Raw genomic sequence first — 24,877 nt, 5'->3', positions numbered from 1 at the left:
ACACCGACGGTAAACTAGGAATGTTCTGTAACTGTCATATCAACTACTACTTTGATAGACTGGGAGTCAAAAGTGTGAATTACATAACAAACTGTTCCTATGTGCAACAGGTAATGAACTTGGGAGCATCTGACAATACAGGAGGGTCATTTCATGTCAGAGGGACCAGGGGTCCCTCTCGACCATCTCCAAATGTTGTTCAGGAATCCAGCAGGTGTCTTTAACAGTTGACCAGTGCAAGGAACAAACAGAGCCATGTGGGTGCATAAAGCTGATGACGACATATTCTTGTTCATGCGAAACTTCACATGTTCCCAACCCAACAAAAATTGTCATGCATTCATGCAACATATGGTCCTGGTTGTAAACTTGCAATTGAGATTGCTGGAATTTCTTCATCTGCTTTGGAGGCATTAACTGTGAAAGCTGTAGCGTCATTGGAAACACTGTTTACTCTGAGTTGATTACAATTAATTGGCTTAAATTGATGATTTTCTCTTGTTCCATATATTTTACGTCTCATGGCAAACCCTGTTTCTTGATCAAGCTGAATTTTTTCAAAAGCTTCTCTTGGTACAAAAAAACTTTATGCCTGAAATAGTACCATCGCAGAATTTGAACAAATCATATACAGTCAATATTTGGTTACGTAAGGACCTCTGTAAACTACCATGGACTGATAGTCTTTCTGCTGTTCCCACAATGCCATCACAAGGTGATTTACCGTGGCTTGTTCCAAAAAATTCCATTCAACAGTGATTCTAAAATCCTTTTCATGCAGACATAATTGATGAAATTTTTGAAATTCTTATACTGAGCAGTTGAACCATCACTAAAGAAATAAATATCCTTAATGTTTTTAATCTTTGTCTTTAAATATGCTATTAACTTTATTTGAAAGGAATGTTCAGCGATGGTATCATGATGGAGACAGTCTCTGATCATACAAAAGCTAATACTTTGACTTCCTCTACCACCAAAATAGATAAGAAATGAATGTAATGTGGCCCGGCTATTCTCCAGGGTGTATATGTGGCCAAGCAAAAAAAAAAAATCCCGGGTTTCCCGGTTAAAAATACACTTTCTCCCAGATGAAAATACACTTTTTCCGTGTTAAGTGACACTATACTCTTCCTCGGCACTGTAAAAGTCATCAATCCTTTGAATGTTTATGGTTTTATATACCGACGTACAATTTCCCGGCACTTTAGAAAACGAAACTTGGGGGAAAAAGACGTTTTGAAAGACCATTGATGTGCAGCAACATGTACGCTGCATATTTTCGCATTACGAAGGTATAAATTTGAATTCCACCAAATAACGCATGTCACTTTCCAAAGCATTGAAATTGAGATTGCGATGCGCTTTTTTAAGCGTCATAGCTCATTCACGTGATCTCGCCAACTGATGACAGCAATAGGACACGTGATGTAGTCAACCAATAGCAAGATCACTTAAGTAGCGCGAATACACAAATAAGAAAAGTTAATGGTTTAAATTAATCTACTTAGCATTCACATATAATATTGGTCTCGAAGATTAATAAGTTTGAAGAGAAGCTAAGCTTCCATATATAATGTTGATCTTTTTGTGCTTGTTGCACTTTACGATACAGACACAAATGTGCCAGTAAAATTTTTAATAACGACGCAAATGTCTCATCTTCTGGACTCTAAATACTTCTAAATGGTCATCCTCAAAGAGTTGATTTTTAAATGAGAGTCAAACGCTTTGTGATTTAAGAAATTCATTGTACATTCTCGCACATAGCTCGTCTTATATAAAAGGAAATCTCCTTTGAATGTAACGCTTTTCAAGCCACCATTCGCAATATTTCCCCGCGACCTGTTAGAAATAGGTTTGTTTCAGCAGTTGCAAGTGAGCGCCAGATGACAAGCGTCACCGCTCTTGCGCAGGTACGATGATGCAGGAAGCCCATATGTTCATACATGTAAAATATTAAAAGATCTTACATAATGTCATAAAAGAAACAAGACATCAAAGCATACTTCAAGAGCATTGGGATTTTGCGAACCATATTAAAGTTCATAATTTGGCTTAAAATGCACATCCGTATGAAAATTTTCTTGGAGTACCAGTACTCATGTTTGGTTCTTTATTATAGCATAATGCCATATGTGCACCTGAAATGCAGCGAACAGTTGAAACTAGCCAATAGTGTGAAATTAAACACTTTGTTTCAAATAAATTGACTGCCTCAGTAGAAAGGATTAATCAAAGCCAAATCTCTTTAGCAAACCAGCAAAAATAACTTCATTGTTCTGTAAGGCAATTAATGCTTGACTGTCAAGGGTGGAAATAAAATCTGAAACTGTTAACATATATTAGCCTGCCATAATTATGCAAATGTATTAATTCATTCGATAGCTCCCGGCCACAAATATCCGTTTTGTTATCATTTAACGTGAGAGCAATAAACGAAGAGGAAACAACAAAATCACTGAACGTAAACACAGGTCACGTGGACACCCACCTCCCCACCAGAACTCTGATTGCTCTGTGCATCAGCCCCAGATCTACGATATTTCCGAACCTGGGCAATATTAAATAGTGGCGCCCAGCCACACTTCCGTAACCAGAAGTGGGAGAAGGTACTACTCATATGGACTCAACTGCGCATGCGCAAGAGCCCGCCCGCAACTGCTCGAACGAATCTAATTTAAACAGTTGTCACGTCACGCTCATTGGAGGCAATTTGTTGTTATAAAGTATTGCATAGTGTTCCTAAAGCCTTTGACACACTTTACTGTTGGCAGACGCTTGTATGAGCACTGTTTTGTTGTTGTATATAGTGCATTTCCTTTGCAACTTAAGTTATATTTTCGGTTTTTTTTTTTGCTCCCGCTCACGTTTTGTTGCTGCAGTATCATTCTGCAGTAGCAGGATACAATAATATTCTTTGTTAGAGTATTGGTTCGTACCAATCAAAATCACACAAATTTAACTGAAAACTAAAACAATGAAAAATTCCCGGAATTCTAAATAATTCCTGGGTTTTTTCCCGGTTTTCTCCCGGATGGAAAAATTCCCGGGTTTTTCCCGGATCTCCCGGTTGTCCCTGGTCGTATACACCCTGTTCTCCCAATGAAATTCTTGCACAGCATTCTGAGCAACAAATGAATAAGTCTCAGAAAAATCCATTAAGGAGCTCCGGAAAGGCTCAAAATCATGAAACGTTCAATTTTTACTTTTTTGCATTTTCTGAATCTGCAGACTATTACCTTTTAATAGATATATAATTTATTCAATTCCGAAGACTACAACTATTTTTAAATTTTTTTTGAAATGTGGTCTACATGGGCATGACCCACTGTGGCGCTGTTAAACTGCTGTCAAATGGTGTTATTATTAACGTCCGTGTTCATCAGGTACATTTTAGTGATGTGAGATAAAGTATGTGTTGTGGCTAACCTGTGATGGTTCAATATATATCGCTGGTGTGATTGTTGATTGTTTCATGTTTATTTACTCTGTCGTTATCTCGAAAATATTCATAATTAATTCTGTTTCTTGAGTCTCTGTTTTGTTGAAGTATAATAATGAGTAAAAGTAAAGTTATTAGAAATCCTCTGAAGGCTTTTAAGAAAAGGAGAAAAGTTGGAAAGCCAAAGGTGTGTGTTATTACTGTAAACAATAAAGACGATAACCAAGTGAGTGAACCTAACCTCTCAAGTACACCTGCCCATAGCAGTCAAAGTGGGAAAGAAAATACTTCACAGAAGAAGCTTGGTTCAATGAGTGAAAACTATGAATGTTTTATGGGCGAATCGTATGTGAATGAAATATTTGATATGTCGATTCTCAAAGGAATTTTTTCAAACTGTGTAAGATGTATTCATTGTAGTGAAGTTGGTCTGGAACTCTCCATAATAAAGCACGTAGGACTTGCTAGTGAAGTACAACTGAAATGTGATAAGTGTTCATACATGACCACCTTTTGGAACAGTGTTGCAGTAACTGCAACTGAAGAAAATGGTAGCAAAATCTACGAACACAACATTAGATTTGTTTATTCCTTGCGTTCAGTTGGTAAGGGTGCTACTGCAGGTGCAATTTTCTGTGGCATCATGAATCTTCCAAATCCCCCAACCAAGTTTACGACCTATAATAAATTAATAGGGTCTAAAGTAGAAGATGTCTGTATAGAATCTATGAAGAACGCTGTGGAAGAGGCAGTAATGGAAAATAATGGTAACAGAGATTTGACTGCAGCGTTCGATGGTACCTGGCATAAACAGGGACACACATCTCTTCATGGTGTAGTATCTGCCACCGGTATGTATACAGGGAAAGTTTTAGATGTAGCAGTAATATCAAAGTATTGTAGATGTCCACAAAAATATAAAGGTACACATGAAAATAATTGCAAAGCTAACTATAGTGGCAGTAGTGGAGGAATGGAAGTGGCTGGTGTTGCCAGTATATTCCAGCATTCTGAGGCGTGTGATAAAGTGCGATATGTTAATTACCTTGGTGACGGTGATTCTAAAAGTTTCAAACATGTTCAGGGACTGAAGCCCTATGGAGATGATGTTGTAGTGCAGAAATTTGAGTGTATTGGACACGTACAGAAGTGAATGGGAACAAGACTTCGGCGACTGAAAGCTTCGTACAAAAAACAAAAACTCAGTGATGGTAAAGGGTTGGATGGGAAGGGAAGGTTAACTGACAGTGTAATTGACAAAATACAGAACTATTATGGAATGGCTATTAGGCAAAATACACAAAGTGTCAACGAAATGAAGAAGGCTGTTTGGGCTCTTTCTTTTCATACTTCTTCAACCGATGAAAATCCCCAACATAGCTTGTATCCCAAAGAAGAAGACTGTTGGTGTAAATATAACAAAGGATTGCTAACTGGTGAAGTGTACACTCATAAGCATAGTCTGCCTCATGCAATAATGGAGGTGATAAAACCTATTTTCAGAGACTTAGCAGCACCTGAACTGTTGAAAAAGTGTATTCACGGAAAAACTCAAAACCCCAATGAAAGTGTAAATAGTGTTATATGGTCGAGAATCCCCAAGACTGTATTTGTTGGAATAGAAACACTTCACTTTGGTGTGTATGATGCTGTTGCGAGTTTCAATGATGGCAACATTGTAAGGTGCAAGGTATTTAGAAATATGGGAATGAAGATAGGTTCTAACATGGTACGAGCGATGCTTGCTTTAGACAAGGAACGCCTTCGGGCTGCAGCCAGGGCTGTAAAGAGTCTAGAAATACAAGCAAGAGTAAACACGAGGAGGAACAAGAGGAAGCTGGAGGAGGAGTTTGCAGAGGATGAAGATAATCCATCCTATGGACCTGGAATGCACTAAAAAGTTAATCCAATCTTTGTCGCTCGATTCCCAAAACTTTTATTTTCTCATACTAATTACATGTTTTCTAAGGATCTTCCAAACATATTTGTTTCAAACTTTCAGTAAATGTTACACAGTACCTTCTGCATAATTTAACACAGCCTTTTTCCAAAAAACTGTATATTTTTGAATATATAAATAAAAATTGCCAAAAAATATTGTGAATTTTCATTACAATTGAAAAAAAAATCATCTTTAATAACTGAACTAAAATTTCGTAAAATCCCTGTGTTAAGTTGTAGCCCATATTCCAATAAATAATCTGTAAAAAGTTCAACTTCCTACCTCAAATACTTTGTGAGGAAAGATGTAATTTATAAGCGTTATTTTAACATTGCAAGTATAGGGCATTCCGGAGCCCCTTAATATTGTTGCAGAAGAAGCTGTGATGTAGTGGTTATGATACTACACTATTGCACAGAGGGTCGCGAGTTTAAAACTCACCAGAACTGTAAAATTTTAACTTCTATATTTGGTTCGAGTACATATTAGAAGTATCCACAAATGTCAAGAATAATTGCACTGAAATGTTCTGTAACTGTATATATGCCATATGTGTTCTGGCCGGAGGCAGTTTGCTCTGCGATCTTGTATGTGCAAGTGCTGAATAAACCTTCATTCACTGAAGTTAGTGTTCGTCATTCATCTACTTACACCGTCTTCTACATGACATTATTCTGGAGGAGACGCTGGGTATTGGGACATGTGATACTGCACATTAACAACGGCACAGTGGCTCCCATCAGGCCATGACAGAGCCACCATTGACGTGCAGAGAAATCCGAGTTTGAGCCATACTCAACAGATCACAATCTCTCAAAGACAGAAGAAGATGAGGATGTTATGATGACATCAACTGTGTGCCACCACATGAGACATCCTTCTGGGCTCTCTGGTGATGATGACCAAGATCCAAACAAGTGGCTGAAGGTATATGAGTGTATAGCTAAATTTAACAATTGGGATGACACCATGTATTTGGCTAACGTATTATTCTACTTGGAGGACACTGCCAAGCAATGGTATGAGAATAACGAGGAGAAGTTCACAAGCTGGGAAGTATTCCAGGTGGAACTGTGCAAGTATTTTGGTGACACGCAATGACAGAAGAGCAAGGATGAAGATTAATTAAAGTACAGGGCACAGCATCCAGGAGAAACGACAGCATCCTACATTCAAGACGTCTTAGAGCTGTGTAAAATAGCGGAACCTAGAATGAAGGAGGAAGATAAGGTTGCACATCTCATGAAGGGTGTTGCTGAGGACACGTGTCAAACCCTACTACTGAAGGTTTCGACAGCAGACGACTTCATAAAATGGTGCCAGTATATCGAGACAATGCATTAAAATAGAATTACACACAAGAAGTTTGAACAGCTTCCAAAAGTCATATCGATGTCTCTGATGGAGGAAGAATCTGATTTCACAAGTGTTCATCAGAGAGTGAGAGAGGAAGTTCAGAAGGCACTTGGATTGCACAGCGAGCAAAAAACTGAGATGCTCCAAGAGGTCGTAAGGGAGGAAGTGGAACAGACATTGAACCCTATCTCTCTTCCTTCATTTCCCTTTAAAACGGTAAAAAAGTCGAGACCCATATGAAGTTACATTCCTACAATGCCACACGAGGAACCTGTTTGGGCACCAAGTAAGACTGATGTCTGGAGGACCCAGGATAACCAACCAATATGTTTCCACTGCAGACGACCACAACATGTGGTGCGATATTGTCAAGAAAGGTGGTGGATATTCGATGATGCCCGCATCAGAACACAGCAGACTGATCTAAGCTGACGTCATCTCCAGGACGACGAAGATGAACAAGAAGATGTGAGTCAGGACGACGTAGGTCACCATCGCTGCAAGCTAGCCGCTGGAGAGGATGCTCCGCAACATGCTGATCAAGGTCTCCATTGCCATTTAGAAGCTCCAGCCGATCACCTAGCCAATGCAACCTGGAAAACTGAAGGGTGCGACCTTCCTTGGAGGTGAGGCTGCCGAAGAAAAAAATCCTCCGCCGTTGTTCACAACAAAAATGATAGGAAACTGTCGATATCCTTGTGGGTGGCCGACCAACCCAAGCTCATTGTCTTACAAGAGTGTAGTCATGACGTCATTCTCGGATGGGACTTTTTGGAAGCTTCTCAGGCAATTACAGATTGTGTTCGCTTAAAGATTATGCTAGACGAGATGAGATACTGTGGACAGGAAGATGCACATCTGTGTGTATGGAGACTATGTGTGCTGGATGAAGTGATCATTCCTGCAGTCAGTACTAGAAAGGTAACTGTCATGTATCAAGCCATGCACCAACCCATGGACCTTGTAGTGGAATGTAAGAGAAGCATACCACTGAAAAATAACTTGTCATCCCAGCCTCGGTCGTCTTGTTTAAGAACGGATTTGGTGAATTGTGGATAGTTAACTGTTACCAAGAACCGCAGATCCTTCGAAGATGCATGTGCGTAGCAAATGCAGAGCCATTAATTGCAGAACAGCTGAGCATCATGGAAACCTCCCACACTGAGTCAGTGGGCGAAATTAGCGATACCACTACAAGACAAGATCTTCTATCTTGACTATCACCAGATCTCACTAAGGAACAACAGAAGAAGCTACTTGCCATTCTTCAAGAGTTCTCTGTATGCTTCAATCCACAGGCAAAGAGCAAATGAGACAAATTTGTGGTGAAGCACCAGATTAGCACTAGAGACCATCAACCAATAAGCTAGAGAGCATACCGTGTGTCAGCAATGGAACATTGAATAATTAGTGATGAGGTAGAGAAAATGATGCAGAATGGTATCATTCAGCCTTCACAGAGCCCATGGTCGACCCCAGTGGTTCTCGTCAGGAAGAAGGATGGCAGTTGGCGCTTTTGTGTTGACTACAGGAAGCTTAATAAGATAACTAAAAAGGACATTTACCATCTTCCACAAATTGACGATACCCTAGATTGTCTGAAGGGGGCTACATTTTTCTCAACCATGGACATGTACTTGGGATACTGGCAAATAGAAGTAGATGAGGCTGATCATGAGAAAACTGCAATCATCACCCCTGAGCGCCTGTGTGAGTTTAAGGGAATGCCGTTTGGTTTGTGTAATGCACCAGCAACTTTTGAACAGATTATGGATAATCTTCTAAATCACCTGAAGTGGATGATGTGTCTTTGTTATTTAGATGACATTATAGTGTTTCTCAGAGACATTTGATGTACACATAAAAAGACTGAGGGCCATTCTTAAGTGTCTCCAACAAGGAGGACTGAAACTTAATCCAAGAAAGTGTTTCTTTGGAGCAAAAGAAATCAAAATACTTGGACACTTTAAGTCAAAAGAATGCGTGTGGTCAGACCTAGAAAAGGTGAAATCTATAACGGAATTTCCCATTTCTAAAAATATTAGAGATGTGAGAAGCTTCCTTAGCTTATGTTCTTATTACCGTCATTTTATCAAAGACTTTTGTATCAAAGCCAAGCCACTCCAAGAGTTGTTAAAAGCCGATGCTAAATTTATCTGGGGTGGTCCTCAACAAGATTCTTTCGATGTGCTGTGAAATGCTGACGACTGACCCTGTACTTGGTCTGTATGATGAGAGAGCACCTACGCAACTACACACAGATGCCAGTGGGTATAGGATCGGGGCTGTTCTGGTGCAGATTTCAGATAGAAAAGAGCAGGGTATACGCTATTCTTCTAGGACACTTACAAAAGCTGAGAGAAACTACTCAAAGAAAGAGAATGTCTTGGTTTGATCTGGGCCATGTGCAAATTTCAATAGTATCTCTATGGAAGGCCATTCACAGTTGTTACAGACCATCACTCACTTTGTTGGGTGACAGCTCATTACTCATCACATGACGACTGCCTACCATCTGCAAACGGGCTTACTGAACGCCTTAGTAAGACCTTGGCCGACATGCTATCAGTGTTCATCTGTGTTGAGCAGAGCAACTGGGATGAGGTGCTACATTTCATGACGTTTGCCTACAACACCGCCAAACAAGACACCACAGGATTTACACCATTGTTCCTGGTGCACGGGCATGAGGCGACAATGTTACTTATGAAGTTGAACATTTCGACCCCGACACAAGATGACGAAAGATCAGATATACGGTCCACATCCTTTGAATGAAGCCCTATAAGGATCCTGCAACCCAAGGTAAATTCGAAGCTCCAGCAACAGGCAGCAAAAAGGTGTTGAAGAGCGTAGCAGCAAAGGAAGTTCTAAGATGATCACCACCAGGGCGAACATCAGTCATCGGGAGTCTGAGTATGCCGGACCGATGACTTGTTCCCGGGCTAGGAGGACGTAACACCGAGAAGCTGTTCTCTTAAGGAGGGAGCAGTGTCATAGAAGAAGCTAATTAGCACAGTCACCGTAGTGTAGTGGTTATGACTAGACTGTTGCATGGAGGGTTGCGAGTTCAAAACTCACCTGAAACTGTAAAATTTTACTTCCTATATTAGGTTTGAGTACATTCTAGAAGTATCCACAAATGCCAAGAATCATTGTACTGGAAATTCTGTAACTGTATATATACCGTAGGTGTTCTGGCCAGAGGCAATTCGCTCCGTGCTCTTGTATGTGGAAGTGCTGAATAAACCTTCGTTCAGTGAAGTTAGTGTTCATCATTCACCTAATTACACCACCTTCCATGCGTCAATATAATTAATCCATTTTTTGCAAGATTTCTTTTTAGCTGCTTAAGGTATAAACTTCAGTGTTATGTCACAAAGTGATGGCTTCATAAACCGGTAAGTTCGAAAATCAGTGCCTCCATGAAATCTTCAACAGTTGTCTGGCATGTCTCCTACGTGTCTCTTTCAGTACAGACACATTGCTTGTATGACATTGTTTTTTTCACGGTCAATCTTTAAAAAGCATCTTCAACCATATTGCTTACAATGAGCAATGACCATTTCTTTCAGATTAAAAAGGAACAGGTGCTCCTGCTTGTGAATCTTTTTCCCATTTATTCTTACTGCAACACATTCCTTTTAGCCTGGGCATAAATGAGAAAACTCATCTCCAAAGGAAGTGAGGACATTTTGGTTTACTTCATCATTGAGCTTTCTTCTTTTTCGGTTTGCGGGTGTTGCCAAATTCTGATCTTCCATCTTTGGTTTCCTAGACTTCTTCACCATTTTAGTCGAAACAGCAAATTCTTTAGCCATTTTTTTCAATAGTTCAGCTATTTGGGGCCAGGGTCAAAATTTGAACTTTACTACAATTTCTTGAAGCCTGAAGTTCTTCAATTAAGATGTCCATATCTTTACATTTTTGGCTCTCTTCCATTTGTATTTGAGCAATATTTACTTGGCTCTCAACAGCAGCTGTGACAATTACCTTAGTAATGCTGCCTTGGGTTGGTTGGTTGATTTGGGGGAGGGGACCAAACAGTGAGGTCATCGGTCCCATCGAATTAGGCAAGGGAGTCAACCGTGCCCTTTCAGAGGAACCATCTCAGCATTTGCCTCAAGTGATTTAGGGAAATCATGGAAAACCTAAACCACAATGGCCGGATGCAGATTTGAACCGTCATCCTCACAAATGCGAAACCACTGTGTTAATCACTGCGCACCATAACTCAATGCTGCCTTGGTCCTTCAGAACTTTGTGCTTCATGTATCCTATTTAATCTGTTTTCCTGATCCATTGAAGCTCTAATGGTGACTCTCCAAGCAATGATAATGAAGTATTAGCAATAAAGCAAGCATTAACAACATCCATGTCTTCAGTGGATGGGCTTATCTTGGTTGGATGATTCTTTCTTGGCCACTTTGTGTCTACATTTTGTACAAATTTTCTGAGCATGTTTAAAAACTTTGTCAGTAACTTCAACCTATTAGACATTGCAGTCGTTACTGTTGTTGAAGCTTTTGTGGTTATGCATGTTTCTTTACCAAATGGGTTGCAGAAAGTCTTCTTCAGGAACTGAAATTTTGTCATCAACAAGGCATTATGGTATGGATAAATTTGGGCACCTTCAGTAAAATCAAGCTCCTTTAACATTGGTGACATTTCCTTAACTGATTGTAGGTGACTTTTGTCGTAATAGAATGGTGATGACTTAATGACAATCAGCTCCACTTGATGCACTAAAGGGTTCCTTGATTCATTTAATACAGTAGTTTATTAATCTATAACAAGCAATTCTGAAAACTCATGAATATCCAGGTTTGAAGCATAGAAGATTCAGACTTGTTCTTATATAAAATATACAAATTCGACATCAAAACATACTGTTTTAGTGCTTACCTTTAGCTATAAGGGGTGTTCAAAAAGAAACGAGCTGGAGGCATAATTACAGAAACCAGTACCTATATGTTTGAAGTAATGACCCTGGCTGTTGAGACACTTGTCCCACTGTGACACAAGGTGGTGAATGGCTGTCTCATAAAATTCCCGGGCCTGTGATGTGAACCAGTTCCACACGAATGGCTGGACATTGTCGTCCACGAGTGCAGGAAAGGTTATGCTGACGTTCTTCTTTGACCAAGATGGCCCCCTTCTGATTCACTTCCTGCAGCACGGGTCAACAGTGAATGCCTAGTGTTACTCACAAACCTTGACCATCCTTCGCCAAGCGATCAAATCAAAATGGCCAGATAATCCCACCTGTTGGGTCCAGAAAGTCAAATGGGAGGTTCTCAGCCACCCTACAGTACGGACCTCTCTCCCTGCAATTTTTGGTTCCCTTAAAAAAGGCTCTGACGGACAAGTGATTCACCTCGGATGATGGCGTCCAGCTGTGTGTACAGAACTGGTTCACATCGTAGCCTCAGGAATTTTATGAGACAGCCATTCATCACCTTGTGTCTCAGTAGGACAAATGTCTCAACAGCCAGGGTCAATACTTCTAACATACAGGTATTGATTTCTGTAATTATACCTCTGGCTCATTTCTTTCTGGACGCCCCTTATACAATAATGATTATTGATTATTCAAAAACTCAATACTCAACACTAAGATTGTACAATGTCAACATCAAACCTTACCCCACACAGAAGACTAACACTGTGAAAATTGCTAATAACGAAAGCAACAATTCAAAGTGGTGATTCAGCAATATATCACTGCTACGAGGATAGTGCCTCAAAAAAACTATTGCTACTTTATGCTGTTGTTAGAAACTGAGTGACAATGCATACATGCACCACCATGCATTGTAGGGTTAAAATTTTCTAAAGCAACATAGCATTCCATTATGATCATGTAGATTTTATAATCTTAAGAGGATTTTCTGAGGTTTTATTATATTTATATTCTATACTGTAAAAAAAATGTATGAACACTTCTTATTAGCATAGTTGCATTCCCTAAACTACAATCTAATCTTATACTATTAAAAGGGGCTATAATTACATATTTTTTATTTACAAGTTCAAGTTGTATTAATTTTATGTATTTATCGATAATCCATTTCCCTACTTTTGATAGGTATTTTCACTCATCAATATGCAAGACCCAGAAATTACACAATACAGTTTTGTAAGCTTAAAGTATGCTCTTTACAGCTGTGGCAAGAAAAAAAGGACTGAACAAGGAACAGTTGAGATATTGTTACCCAAAAATACCCTAAAATTTGCACATCGAAAATTTTGGCCAACTTCGCAGATGCATATCTTTTCATCTAGTCATTCGACATTAATTAAATTTGATCCATACATTGACATCATACGTAGGAAAAACACTCTAAGTTTTGGTGCGATTGGTTCATATGAAACGTAGCATTGCTCGGTCAAACTTTGCCTCTCACAATAGCGCGACGAATTTTTTGCCACTTTAGAGGCTTGTATATATAGTTAGATGTGACTAAATCCCAAATTTTTTCCATGGTGTGATTCAGCATAGAAAGTTGTCAATGAATGTTAAAGCAAGTGACCTGATGTTTGCTAGAACTGAAATTTGGTATATAACCCTTGAAGACCACATAGAGTATTCACACCAAAATTCGTTAGATTTGGAGATGGTCGATTGGGGACACTTTCTAATATTGGTCCCTTTAACATGGAATGACCCAGGAACAACAAAAACAGCCACTGATATAACTTCACAGCGTTTTGTTAATTAGATATTAAAGGGGCAACAACTGCTAGAAATTAAGAGCCAACTTCCCAAGACAGACATTCCGCTAGCAAATCGCCTGATTTTTCGGATATAAGCTAATCAAGCATTGGTATCTACAGTATGAGTGACACAAACCGAATATTAAAGCTTCAGAGTCTCATTTGTCACTCTTTCAGTCGAATGTGTTTACAGGTTAGTTGTGAGGTACGGTAACGTGTGTCGCAAACGACTTGTCTTTTTGCCCTTCTACCTCGTTAAGAACACAATGCAAGGACAGCTGTTTCAAAATAATTGTTAAAAGTTCCCATTCCCACGAACACCACACCCCCTTACAACTTCCAAGCTTTTCTAAGATTGCCAGCGTTGCCAACTTACATTTCGAGGCGTCGTGTACATTGTGGCTGATAAATTAGAGTTAGTACGCTTATCTGTGCAGATTCTCGTTTTTATATAGTAAGATAAGTATCTGCAACAATTTAATGGATTATACATAATGTATTAGTATGAAAGTTTATATGTGTACAAAAAAGAATATCCGTTGACAAGAAGTTGTCAGTAGCAGCACTTCGTTCCTACTTTCTTCAAGCCTGTTGACATGCAGATTGCAGGGCGTCGTCAGTTGCATACAAGAGACTCAGGCGCATACATGGGACATTTCTGTACAAGGAAAGTAATGTAAACTGTGAGAAAAGAAGTCATCAGCCTTTCTGAATGATATTTCGAGGCTTATGTTGCAAGTTCACATTTATGGTTTCGCTTATTCATAGGCTGGCTACAAATTAAGAAATTCGTACTCTGCAGGTAGCAAAAATAATCATCGTAGAGGAACGCGTCATAGGTACTGGTGATAATAAACTAACGTAATTAATAGAGTAGGTTATCTTTGACAGTCATTGGTGCGTGAGTGTGGAAGGTTGATTGAATGCCGATCCTGAATGTAGAGATATTAAGCCATTATTTTGTAGAAGTGTTAAATAAACGGAAAAATGTACTGTGACTCATATTTTTCTTTAACGAAGCGTCTTCAAAGTAATTCGAATAACAAAACATATTTTGAATTGTTTACAGGCATACTGTGTCTCACAACGTCAAGATGAGGCGTACGCTATCAGGCTCGTGTGCAATTGGTGTTTTTGTAATTGCGCTTGTCTGTGTTGCTGTGGCATTTTGTGCACCAAGTTGGCTTGTTAGCGATTATAGAATAACCGGTGCGAAGTTGAACCAATTGGGGCTGTGGTCTCACTGTTTTCGGTCCTTACCGCAACCAGATGATGAGTTCATGAGAAGATTTTTTGTTGGATGCAGATGGATATATGACCCATTCACAACTGGTTATGATGAGATACAAGGATTCCTCGTACCAGGTAATTTTACTTTAAGTTTCCACACTTTAAGTTTCCACATCAGCTTTAGGAATAATGGCACGAAATAACACAGTTTGAGGAGTCACATGTTTGAAAACATTTACCATTTAATGGAGCTTAGTTTTGTCAGGTACAGCTTGATAGCAGTTACAAGTGTCGAGGTTTGTGGTGCTCTTTCAAAGTAATTTCGCGCCAGAGGACCCCCCACCACCCCCTCTCCGCTGTATTTTTCGTAGTTTGTCACGTTCCAACCCAGCACTGCAGTAGACCTACTTTAAAGATTAGTATTGTTGCAATGGGCAGTATGTTGGAGATTAGTCACTGCCCTGATCTAGACATTATACCATGGTGCGGATCAGTTATCACTACAACAAAGTTTTCTACAGGGACGCTATCACAATAGTAACCATCATTGTTCTAAAATTTGATGAGAGAAACGTTATTGCTTTGCAGTATACCTTTCTGCTGGAGTGGTATCTAGTTGAAAGTACTTGAAGATAGGCAGCTAAATGTCTCTTGAGGGACTCCCAAGCAATCTTGCCATACTGAGTTACCAGGCTAATGGAAAAATTGTAACACAAGATGCAACAGTTTTTTCAATGTTTCAAATTAGCAGCAGACTGAGAAGATTAATGAAGATTTGATGGATAATTAGCCATTCAACACCAAAGAAAATATCTTCTAAAGCTCTTAGCTAATGTTTTGTCAGGTAGGACAGGCTGAAGTTTACAGTGGGCCACCCAGGAGCAGATACTAGCAACTAGTTAAATAAGACTAGACAAATGTGAAAGTATTTTTGGTCATAAAATGAGGAAAACCAGTATATGATGAGTTCACCTTACTGTACTCTGAATAGTTCAACACAAATTGCCAAGTGTCCTAACATACTTCCATAAAGGCATCTGATGCCTGGCATACAGTCATGATTATCTTAGTGTTTGGTGTCCTCTGTTGTAGTGGTACATATGTTTCAAAATGTGGAATCTTGTGGAAGAATATCTCATTAGTTAAGGGGAAAGAGCAATCTCAGTGTGCCATGCTCACACCATAGATATTACTCCTGTGTAGAAGGGCTGGTAAAAAATTTGGCTACACAATTCTGAATCTGTAAATCGGTCGCAGATTTTAAGACATTTTACATTTACTCTGTGAGCTAAACTGCTACAAAGCTCAATGGAGCACTTGGCCCTTATCAGGCCTGTGCTCAGTGCATGGATGTAGTTTGGGGAATGCTGCCGAGTCATGTGAACCACCTTGAGAGGATGCAGAATTGGGTTATGAAGCTTGCAATGCATCTCGCCAGTGAATTTGGCACAGAAGAGCACCATCAGCTACCAGATGTCCCTTGGATGCGGGACAGGTTCGTGGCATACCTGTTCTACAAAAAGTTGCTGCAGTCAGCCAGTTCAGTATTCACCACCTACCACCCAGGCTGATGACACTGGCTACCAGATGGCCAAACCTGCTGCTGTAGTGAACACACTGCCCAGCAAAACAGGAGGAAAGGGGGAAAAAATCTCTTAATAGCACACGCTATATAAGTAAAAGTAGAGCAGCAACACATTGTAGACAACAAGAGTTGCTGGAATAACACAGTTACCTGACACGGTGTCAGAACAAGGGGAGGGAGTGCATTATGACTGAGGGGTTAGTGAAGCTCAGTGATGAACAGTGCTGCATGTTTTACAAAACTGCTCACACTTTTATACTAACTTGTATGCCAGTAAGGAGGGACATGTGTTTAGATTGAAGATGTCCAAGCTAGCAGCACCCAGTATGTCATTCTCAGAGTTGTTTGATTGCACATTTGATCCATTACAACTGTAAAGTAGCTAAGAGTGTCTGTGGTGAGAAATTTAAGGTGAAAACAACCACATAATCTAGCTGTGGGAATGCCTTTGCTAGAGTGAAATTTATTGGAAGAAAACTCAAGAAGTTTAATTTGCACACAAAGGAGGTACTTGCAAAAACCTTGTTTGAATATTGCTTCTTGATCTGTGATTGTCAACTGTTGTAATAATGGAAAAAATTTTAAGATTCGAAGTCAAGCTATGGACATCGTAATGGGTTGTTTAATCAGCATAAAATTTTCATTGAAAATCCAATGGGAGATGCTACAAGAAGGGCAGTGAGCATCATGTAGAGCCTTTGTTTCAAAATTCTAACCGCCCTTGTGCCAGCATGAATCAACGGATGTTTTATTTGTTGAAATTTACATCTCGCATAATAACTGTGAAGGCAAAGTTAGAGGTATTCAGAAATTTACATAGCAATACTGATAATTTTTCCACTGAAAGCCATCTGGTTGGAGATAAAAAATCAGTCTACTAAAAATTACATATAATTTATTAATTTTAATTAATATTACAATTTATCACTTAATAAAACAGTCAAGATTGCGAATAATTTCAATTCTCCCAATTATTTGTGATCTTAACTGTTTTATTAAGTTACAGCTTCATAATAAGTGTAATCTGCACACCCCTAAGACTATAAAAATAATTTCCATGTCATCTGAACTACTTATCAACGGTTCACAGTAAGTGGCCTGTATTACGGTACAAAGGTACCATGCCAGCTCCCATCAGACAATGCAAGAAATTTAAAGTCCATGTAAATTCAAAATTAAATGAAATCGTAATGTAGTAACCACTCCTCCTGCTAATTATCTGATAGTTAAAATTCAAAAATTTAAGCGAGCAATAAGATATAAAAGCAAGCATTTAATATAATTGGTGGAACAGGTTTCTTCCTCCATTAATTTTGTTAATGCAAGTTTATCAATTACTAGTCATGAATACTGTGCCCGACAGCTTCTTGTCTAATAAACTTAATGTTTAGCTAAGAAAATATGGTGATTTCTAGTTTTGACTTGCCTGAAATAAAATATTGTCTAGTAACATCTAAGTCATTTTCATAAGAACAACAATATTAGGAAACGGATAGATTGCTACTCATGTGAAGATGGAGCACTGAGCTGTAGACAGGCACAACAGAAAGACTGTTACACATTTAGTCTTCTTCATCAAAGAAAAAACACATTCACAGAATCAAGCACACCAGAAGCGCACACCTCCAGCAGCTCGGACCGACTGCTGAATCCTGAAAAATGTGTGGGTCCAGTTCCCAGATTCCAGTTCTGGAGAAGCCACTTGACAGCATTTCGTGCTACCACAGCCCTGCAATCCTTTTCTGATTCCGGAATGCCAGTCCAAACTGCTAGAAATAGCGGTCATGTGTGATGAGGTGTGCTTGCTTATGTGAACATTGTATGTTTTCTGAAGAGGCCTTTGGCCAAAAGTTAAATGTGTAACAGTATATTTTCATTGTGTGTGTCTGCAGCTCAGCATTTCATCTCCGTGGCAAGTAGCAATCTGTCCTTTTCCTAATATTGTTGATATTCCAACCTGGACTTTCCATAAGTACGAGGGTGAGTCAAATGAAAACCTTAAATATTTTTTTAAATATTATTTATTGTGCAGAAGTGGTACAAAGCTGTATCGCTTTTCAACATAATCTCCCCCACACTCAATGCAAGTCCTCCAGCGCTACAAAGTGCATAAATTCCTTCAGAAAAAAATTCTTTTGGTAGTCCGCACAACCCACAACCACTCATGCACAGCGTTGCATACCTCTTCATCAGAATGGAACTTCTTTTCTCCCATTGTGTCTGTGAATGGTCCAGACATGTGGAAATCACTTGAGGCAAGGTCTGGTGAGTATGGTGGATGAGGAAGACACTCAAAATGCAGGTCTGTGATTGTTGCAACTGTTGTACAGGCAGTGTGGGGCCTTGCATTGTCATGTTGCAAAAGGACACCTGCTGACAGCAACCCACGTCGCTTTGATTTGATTGCAGGCTGCAGATGATTTTTAGGAGATCTGTGTATGATGCAGTGGTCCCTCTAGGCATGTAATGCTCCAAAATGACACCTTTTTCGTCCCAAAAGAGAGTCAGGATAACCTTCCCTGCTGATGGTTCTGTTCGAAACTGCTTTGGTTTTGGTGATGAGGAATGGCGCCATTCCTTGCTTGCTCTCTTAGTTTCCTGTTGGTGGAAGTGAACCCAGGTTTTGTCCCCAGTTACGATTCTTGCAAGGAAGCCATCACCTTCTCGTTCAAAGCACTGAAGAAGTTCTTTACAAGCATCAACACATCGTTCTCTCATTTCCGGAGTCTGCTGCCGTGACACCCATCTTGCAGACACTTCGTGAAACTGGAGCACATCATGCACAATGTGGTGTGCTGACCCATGACTAATCTGTAAACATGCTGCAATGTCATTCAGTGTCACTCGGCAATTTTGCTTCACTGTGGCTTCACCTGCTGAAATGTTCTGTGGAGTCACAACTTCTTGTGCCTGACCTGGCCGAGGAGCATCTTCCACTGAAGTCACACCACTTGCGAACTTCCTACTCCATTCATAGACTTGCTGCCAAATAGTACAGACATGAATCACTGTACTGAGCCTACATTTGTCAATGAATTTCAATAGGTTTCACACCTTCACTACACAAAAACCGAATAACAGGACGCTGTTCTTCCCTGGTGCAAGTCACAAGTGGGGCGGCCATATTTATACTGATACTGCGATGGTATGTGTGCATCATCTGCACTATGCTGCCACCTACACGCCTTTCTGCATGCTGTTTGTAGCATGCTTACCAACTTACAGGATAATGGCGTGAAATTTTGATTTGTTATTACAAATTTAAGGTTTTCATTTGATTCGCCCTCGTACATACTTGCGCCATTTAATACATAAGTATAACTGCCTCATCTAAAAAAATGATTGTCATCTAGGTTGATTATAATTATGTTTGTAATGGAGCTTATTTTTGTTGCAGGTTTCATGATCGCGACACAGTTTTTCTTTACACTCTGTTTCCTGTGTATTTTGGCTGCTTTCTTTTTGGTGTTACTTTATTTCCTGTGTTGGGGACCAGAGCAGACACGTTATATTTTATTAATAATTGCCATAGGAGCACTGTTAATGGCAGCAGGTAAGAATATTTTGATTATGTTGTAATTTTCATCATCTCTTTGAACATGAATGTACGTAAACAGTGCAGCTTGCAGTCTATACATATATACATAATCCTGGTTCCATAGATCATGAATACGACATTTCATAATAATGTGGAATGTGTAAGTTTTCTTTACACAAAATAACTAATTTTTCCTTTTTAAAGTCACTACTTTACATCTGTACTATTTGACAAGTGACCAAAGATTTTTGTGGCAGCATAATTCACCCCTTTCTCTGCCAAAGTGATATTTAATCCAGAATAGTGAAGATCATCCTTCCTTCTAGTGTTGTAGCTATGCACTTCACTGTTATTTTTGAATTGGGATAGGTTATTAATGACAAATTTCATAAGTAAATATATGTATTGCGAAGGTGCTGTGAATATCCCGAGTTCCTTAAATAAATGTCTGCAAGGTGATCTTGGGTGGGCTCCAGCTATTATTCTGATTACATGCCTTTGTACAATGAATACTTTCTCTCTTAATGACGAATTGACCCAAAATATGATATCAGTAAATTAGCCTACTATGCCTATCACCAAAATTTGCAATAACCGTAATAGCATAAGTAGCTGAACATAACCATTTCAGCAGATCATCGATGTCTTTCTTCCAGTTCAGTTTCCCATGAATGCACACACCCAGAAATTTTGAATAATCTGCTGTAGCAACAGACTTCTGTTCATAGTTTATATTTATCAACGATGTTATGCCATTTACTGTACAGAATGGTATAAAATGTGTTTTCTCAAAACTTAGTGAGTCCATTTGCAGAGAACCACTTAGCCTATTAATTTTCGTAAAGATTATTTAGAATTTCCTCGACTGATTCTTTGTTGTTGGGTGTGATTACTATACTTGTATCATCAGCAAAAATAACTAGCTTATTGCTATTGAAATTTAGTAACATTATCCATTTTGTGATCATAATGGTACAAAGAGGCAAAATGTTGAAAGAAGACATGGGAAACTACTGGGTAAAACAAGGGGTTATATAAATTTCAAAATTCTTGTTTATGCAATCAGTTATCCATACTCATATTAACATTTACAGAGCTGTAAGTCAAAGCTGTTTAATTTCTGAGTTTTTAGTTTGTTATTTTAACATTAAAGTATGTTAGTATTATTTTATTGTTTTTGGTCATATAGTGTAGTGTAAATATTTATTACTATCTCTTAGAATGGAATCATTGTACACTATATTAGCTATTTTTACAATTGCAGGTATAAATGGTGGAATAGCTGTAATTGTGTTTGCTTCCCTTGGTAATCGTAATGATTGGATGCCTGGCCAGGAAAATAATTTCCTTGGTTGGGCATTTGGACTGGCAGTTGTAGGTGTTGTAGCAGCTTTTGTCTCAGGAACCTTATTTCTGGCAGAGGCAAACATTCAACGCAAGAAGAGAAAACACATACAGGAATCTCAGTCAAGATTTGAAATGGAGCACGAGTCTAAGGCTTAAAAGTTTGTAATCACATTGGGAAAAATATCTCAGGCAGTTCCGTCCATTTTTAACTAGTTCTATTTTGGTGAAATATATGAAAGATTATATACTAGTTGTTTTTGTGTATTCATATAAAGTGTTAAGTTATATAAGGGACCACTAACTTTACGTTTCAGATGAGCCATCTTATCAAAGGTAATTATGAATATGTCCCAACAAGTACAAAGAATTTTAATTTTAAAAGTGATCTGCATTCTCTGTATGTTTCATCAACCCTGAAGATAATGATTCTCAGTATCCTGACAGTATTAACTTTATAAACAAATCTCATTTGTAATAAATGGCACTGAAAGTTTGCTGCTGTATGGAGAATTTCATTAATTATTTGTATGGTAATAGGTTCTCCATGTATCAGGTGTACATAAATTTAAACTTTTGTGGTTTATTGCTTGGTTTGAAATTTAATCAGTCTCTGACGCACATCAGTGAATTTATCTCAAATTATTTCTCGTCTACAAGGTGATATAAGAAATACAATTTTGTGCAAGGATGATCTTTTCATAACGTCAGACACCTAATGTAATAATAATTTTGAAGCCTACTTAACCAACTGGTCTTAATAAATATATTTTTGGGTGTAGAGGCCCATCAGCTTGTGAAATTGGAATGTAATTTGTGGCACTATGGACAATTTTAATTTTAGTATGTTGAACTGAACAGCTGATATCAAAATTTCTCAGATTGCAAACATTAAAGGTTTTCCCACATGCCCAGTCTTGATATGCTCTTCAAAACTGGAACATGTCATGACTGTATATTGTTTTGTTTGAAAATAATAAGTAAGAATTCTCATGACTATATATATGCAAAACATATAGACATATATTGCTCAGTTAATTTTTTTTTCACTGGAATGTAGACAAGGAATTATTTTTGTGTGATTTAACATTGTACAGTATTTACCCCTATTAAAGCTTTGTATTTTTACACTTTTTAAATGTTGTATTGTGAATGACTGACAGAGTTTGGAAATGTTGATGATAAGCTGTAGGGAAATTATAGGTGCCTGATAAGACGTCCACTGCAGGGAACTACGCCAACTTGTGATACAGTTTTGCAATCAGTTTTTAATTTTTTTTAAATATTTACTGTGCACATTGACAACAAGTAAGGTGGGGAGCATTCTAAAAAATTGAATTAGTGTGGATGTAAGTGAGAAGAAATATTATGAACAACAGGAGAAAATTTGTAAAAGTGCAAACAGCTATTGTGTGTCTCCTTCTACAGTTCTCTGTTGATATTGTAACTCATATATGACTAATGCATGCACGAATGAGTGAGTTGTGTAACTGATGTTCTCACAAAATTTAGCTCTGCTTTTGTATTTGTTAAAGCATATATCAGTAAAATTTGTAACCACAGCTTCATGTATCAAAATTTTTTACATTTAGCAGAGGACATACTACAAAATTAATCGGATTTTGTGTACCCTGTTTATGATCTAGCAGCTGATGAAAGCAAGTACTGTGTGATATTTCAATAGTTGCCACAGGCAGAATAATGACCCATATAATGAGAACTAAATATAACAATGTTATGAAAAGGATAGTTGCTACTCACCATACGGTGGAGATGCTGAATCACATATAGGTAAAACAAAAATACTGTCACAAACTAAACGCCCCCCCCCCCCACCACCCACACACAGTGTGCATGCAAAGGCCGCAAGTGTGTGTGTGTGTGTGGGGGGGGGGGTCTATTTTTGACAAAGGCCTTGTTGGCCAAAACCTTATTTTGTGACCGTCTTTTTGTTGTGACTATCTGCGACTCAGCATATCCGCTGTATGGTGATTACAACTATCCTTTTCATAATGTTGTTACATTCCGTCCTGTATTTTCCATTATTTGAAGAACTAAATATCTAGAAGAATTTATTACAAAACTTTAACAAAGAAGGGAATGTTGGAATAAATCAGTGTTCTAGACTTTCAGCTAATGTGATTAATGGAGGAAAAGTACTTTTGGCATGTTTGCAGTGAACCCAAAATTAAATTAAATTTAATTTAAGATTCCTTGTGTATTTTGTCTTGCCACCCCATTTACTGCTTTAACTTTCTAAGAAATGAACTGCCGATTCTCTAGACAGTGGATCTGTGTCAATTTGTGTGCGCTTAGTCAACAACTTGTGTGTTCTAACCAAGAGAGGATTTTCTACTCTTTGAACTGGAAGAACTAATTTATTGTCATGGTGCGTATCATCCCTTCCGTAGTGGCTATTATACCATTTTCAATTAGTCCATTTTAAAAGGTTCTGTATAATCTTATCAGTATCATATCCTTAAAGACTATTTTCATTCCCAACATGATGGCAACAATGCTAATGTGTTCTTCTGATACAACCATTGGCTGTGAAATGGGGAGAAAGCTTTTGCATAGAAACTATACAGTCAGACATTGTATTCCTTACTTCCTGAAGAAATTTTTGTATGCAAGGAAAAAAATAAATCCTGTCACTCCAGGAGTTCTTGACACACACAAAGTGGCAGTATATGTCATAAATACTGGTAGCTTTAGCTGTAGACCTAGCACTGAGAAACTGTTAACCTTGCATTTATTAGCATCACACTAGTATGACATGAACTCACAACACTCGGTATTAAGGGATTAAGAGACCATATTGAGATATAACTTTCAAGGATTTAAGATACTACTTCCTTACAATTTTAATGAGAGTGCCAACTGTGAATCTCTTCACAACTTCATATTGCACTTCATGATTGGTTGTTTATTTGGGGGGGAGGGGACCAAACAGTGAGGTAATCAGTCCTGTCACTTCATGCTTCACATGTTTAGAATACATGACATGTTAGTAAGTGCCTCAAGTACTGAACAGTTATGAATTTACTGCTGCAGGTAATCGGTGAGGTAACAAGTTTGAACCATTAGGACTATTCCATGTGATCGGTCTTTGTATAATGTATATTTTATAAATCCAAGATGTATCACCAATTATACCATCATGGGTTTTTCGATGTCATTTTTGTGTACCTGAGGTGACCTGACTGCACCTCATTTGTGCCTGTTGAAGACACTTATCATTGTAAGCTGCTTTCAAGTGTGGTGGACAGTTCAATTATTTTTAAAAACCCTCATTCTTATGAGAATTATAGTATAGACCAAATATGCATGGTATTTTTCACTTCTACTTCAGTTACAAACTGTCAAGATCAAGATCTTAATGCAACACGTATGCTGATCTTTGTGCTCAACAAATGCACACTCGTAGCCATTTTCGTAGAGAAATCTTTCCCAGTATTTTAATTTGTAAGTATGCTTTCACTACTGAGTTTAAGTAATCATGTCAATTTTATAAACTGTATTTTGTATGTAATAAATGTGTTTATATACAACCTTTTTTCTGGACTACTTAATATTTTCTGCACAACATTTAATCTTTACATCTGTAAAAGGAGATGAGTCCATTAGCTCATTTTATTGTTATGGAAACTGTTTTTACAATTTGATGATCATCATCCCTATTTCTCACATAGAAATAATAAAAAAAGTCCTAGGCAATGT

General features: G+C 38.4%; 2 protein-coding genes across 3 annotated transcripts in view; one reads left to right on the top strand and one right to left on the bottom strand.

Annotated features, from left to right (window-relative positions):
• The window catches only part of LOC126456035 (uncharacterized), a 329,352-nt gene that overhangs the window by 135,100 nt on the left and 169,375 nt on the right, over nt 1–24,877 (bottom strand). The window lies entirely within an intron of this gene.
• On the top strand, nt 13,899–24,712 carry LOC126457285 (uncharacterized). 2 transcript variants are annotated; one of them, XM_050093455.1, is made up of 4 exons: nt 13,899–14,299; nt 14,530–14,825; nt 19,673–19,828; nt 21,078–24,712. In XM_050093455.1, exons 2-4 carry the CDS (start codon nt 14,555–14,557, stop codon nt 21,314–21,316), a joined length of 666 nt encoding a protein of 221 aa, XP_049949412.1. In that variant the 5' UTR covers nt 13,899–14,299; nt 14,530–14,554; the 3' UTR covers nt 21,317–24,712. The 2 variants fall into 2 exon arrangements, with proteins under 2 accessions (XP_049949412.1, XP_049949410.1); XM_050093453.1 differs by lacking the exon at nt 13,899–14,299 and adding an exon at nt 14,357–14,449.

Source organism: Schistocerca serialis, chromosome 2, assembly GCF_023864345.2.
Source record: "Schistocerca serialis cubense isolate TAMUIC-IGC-003099 chromosome 2, iqSchSeri2.2, whole genome shotgun sequence".
NCBI classification, from domain to species: Eukaryota; Metazoa; Arthropoda; class Insecta; order Orthoptera; family Acrididae; genus Schistocerca; species Schistocerca serialis.
Note: the sequence above shows the minus strand (reverse complement) of the source record. Positions and strands in the feature narration are given on the sequence as shown.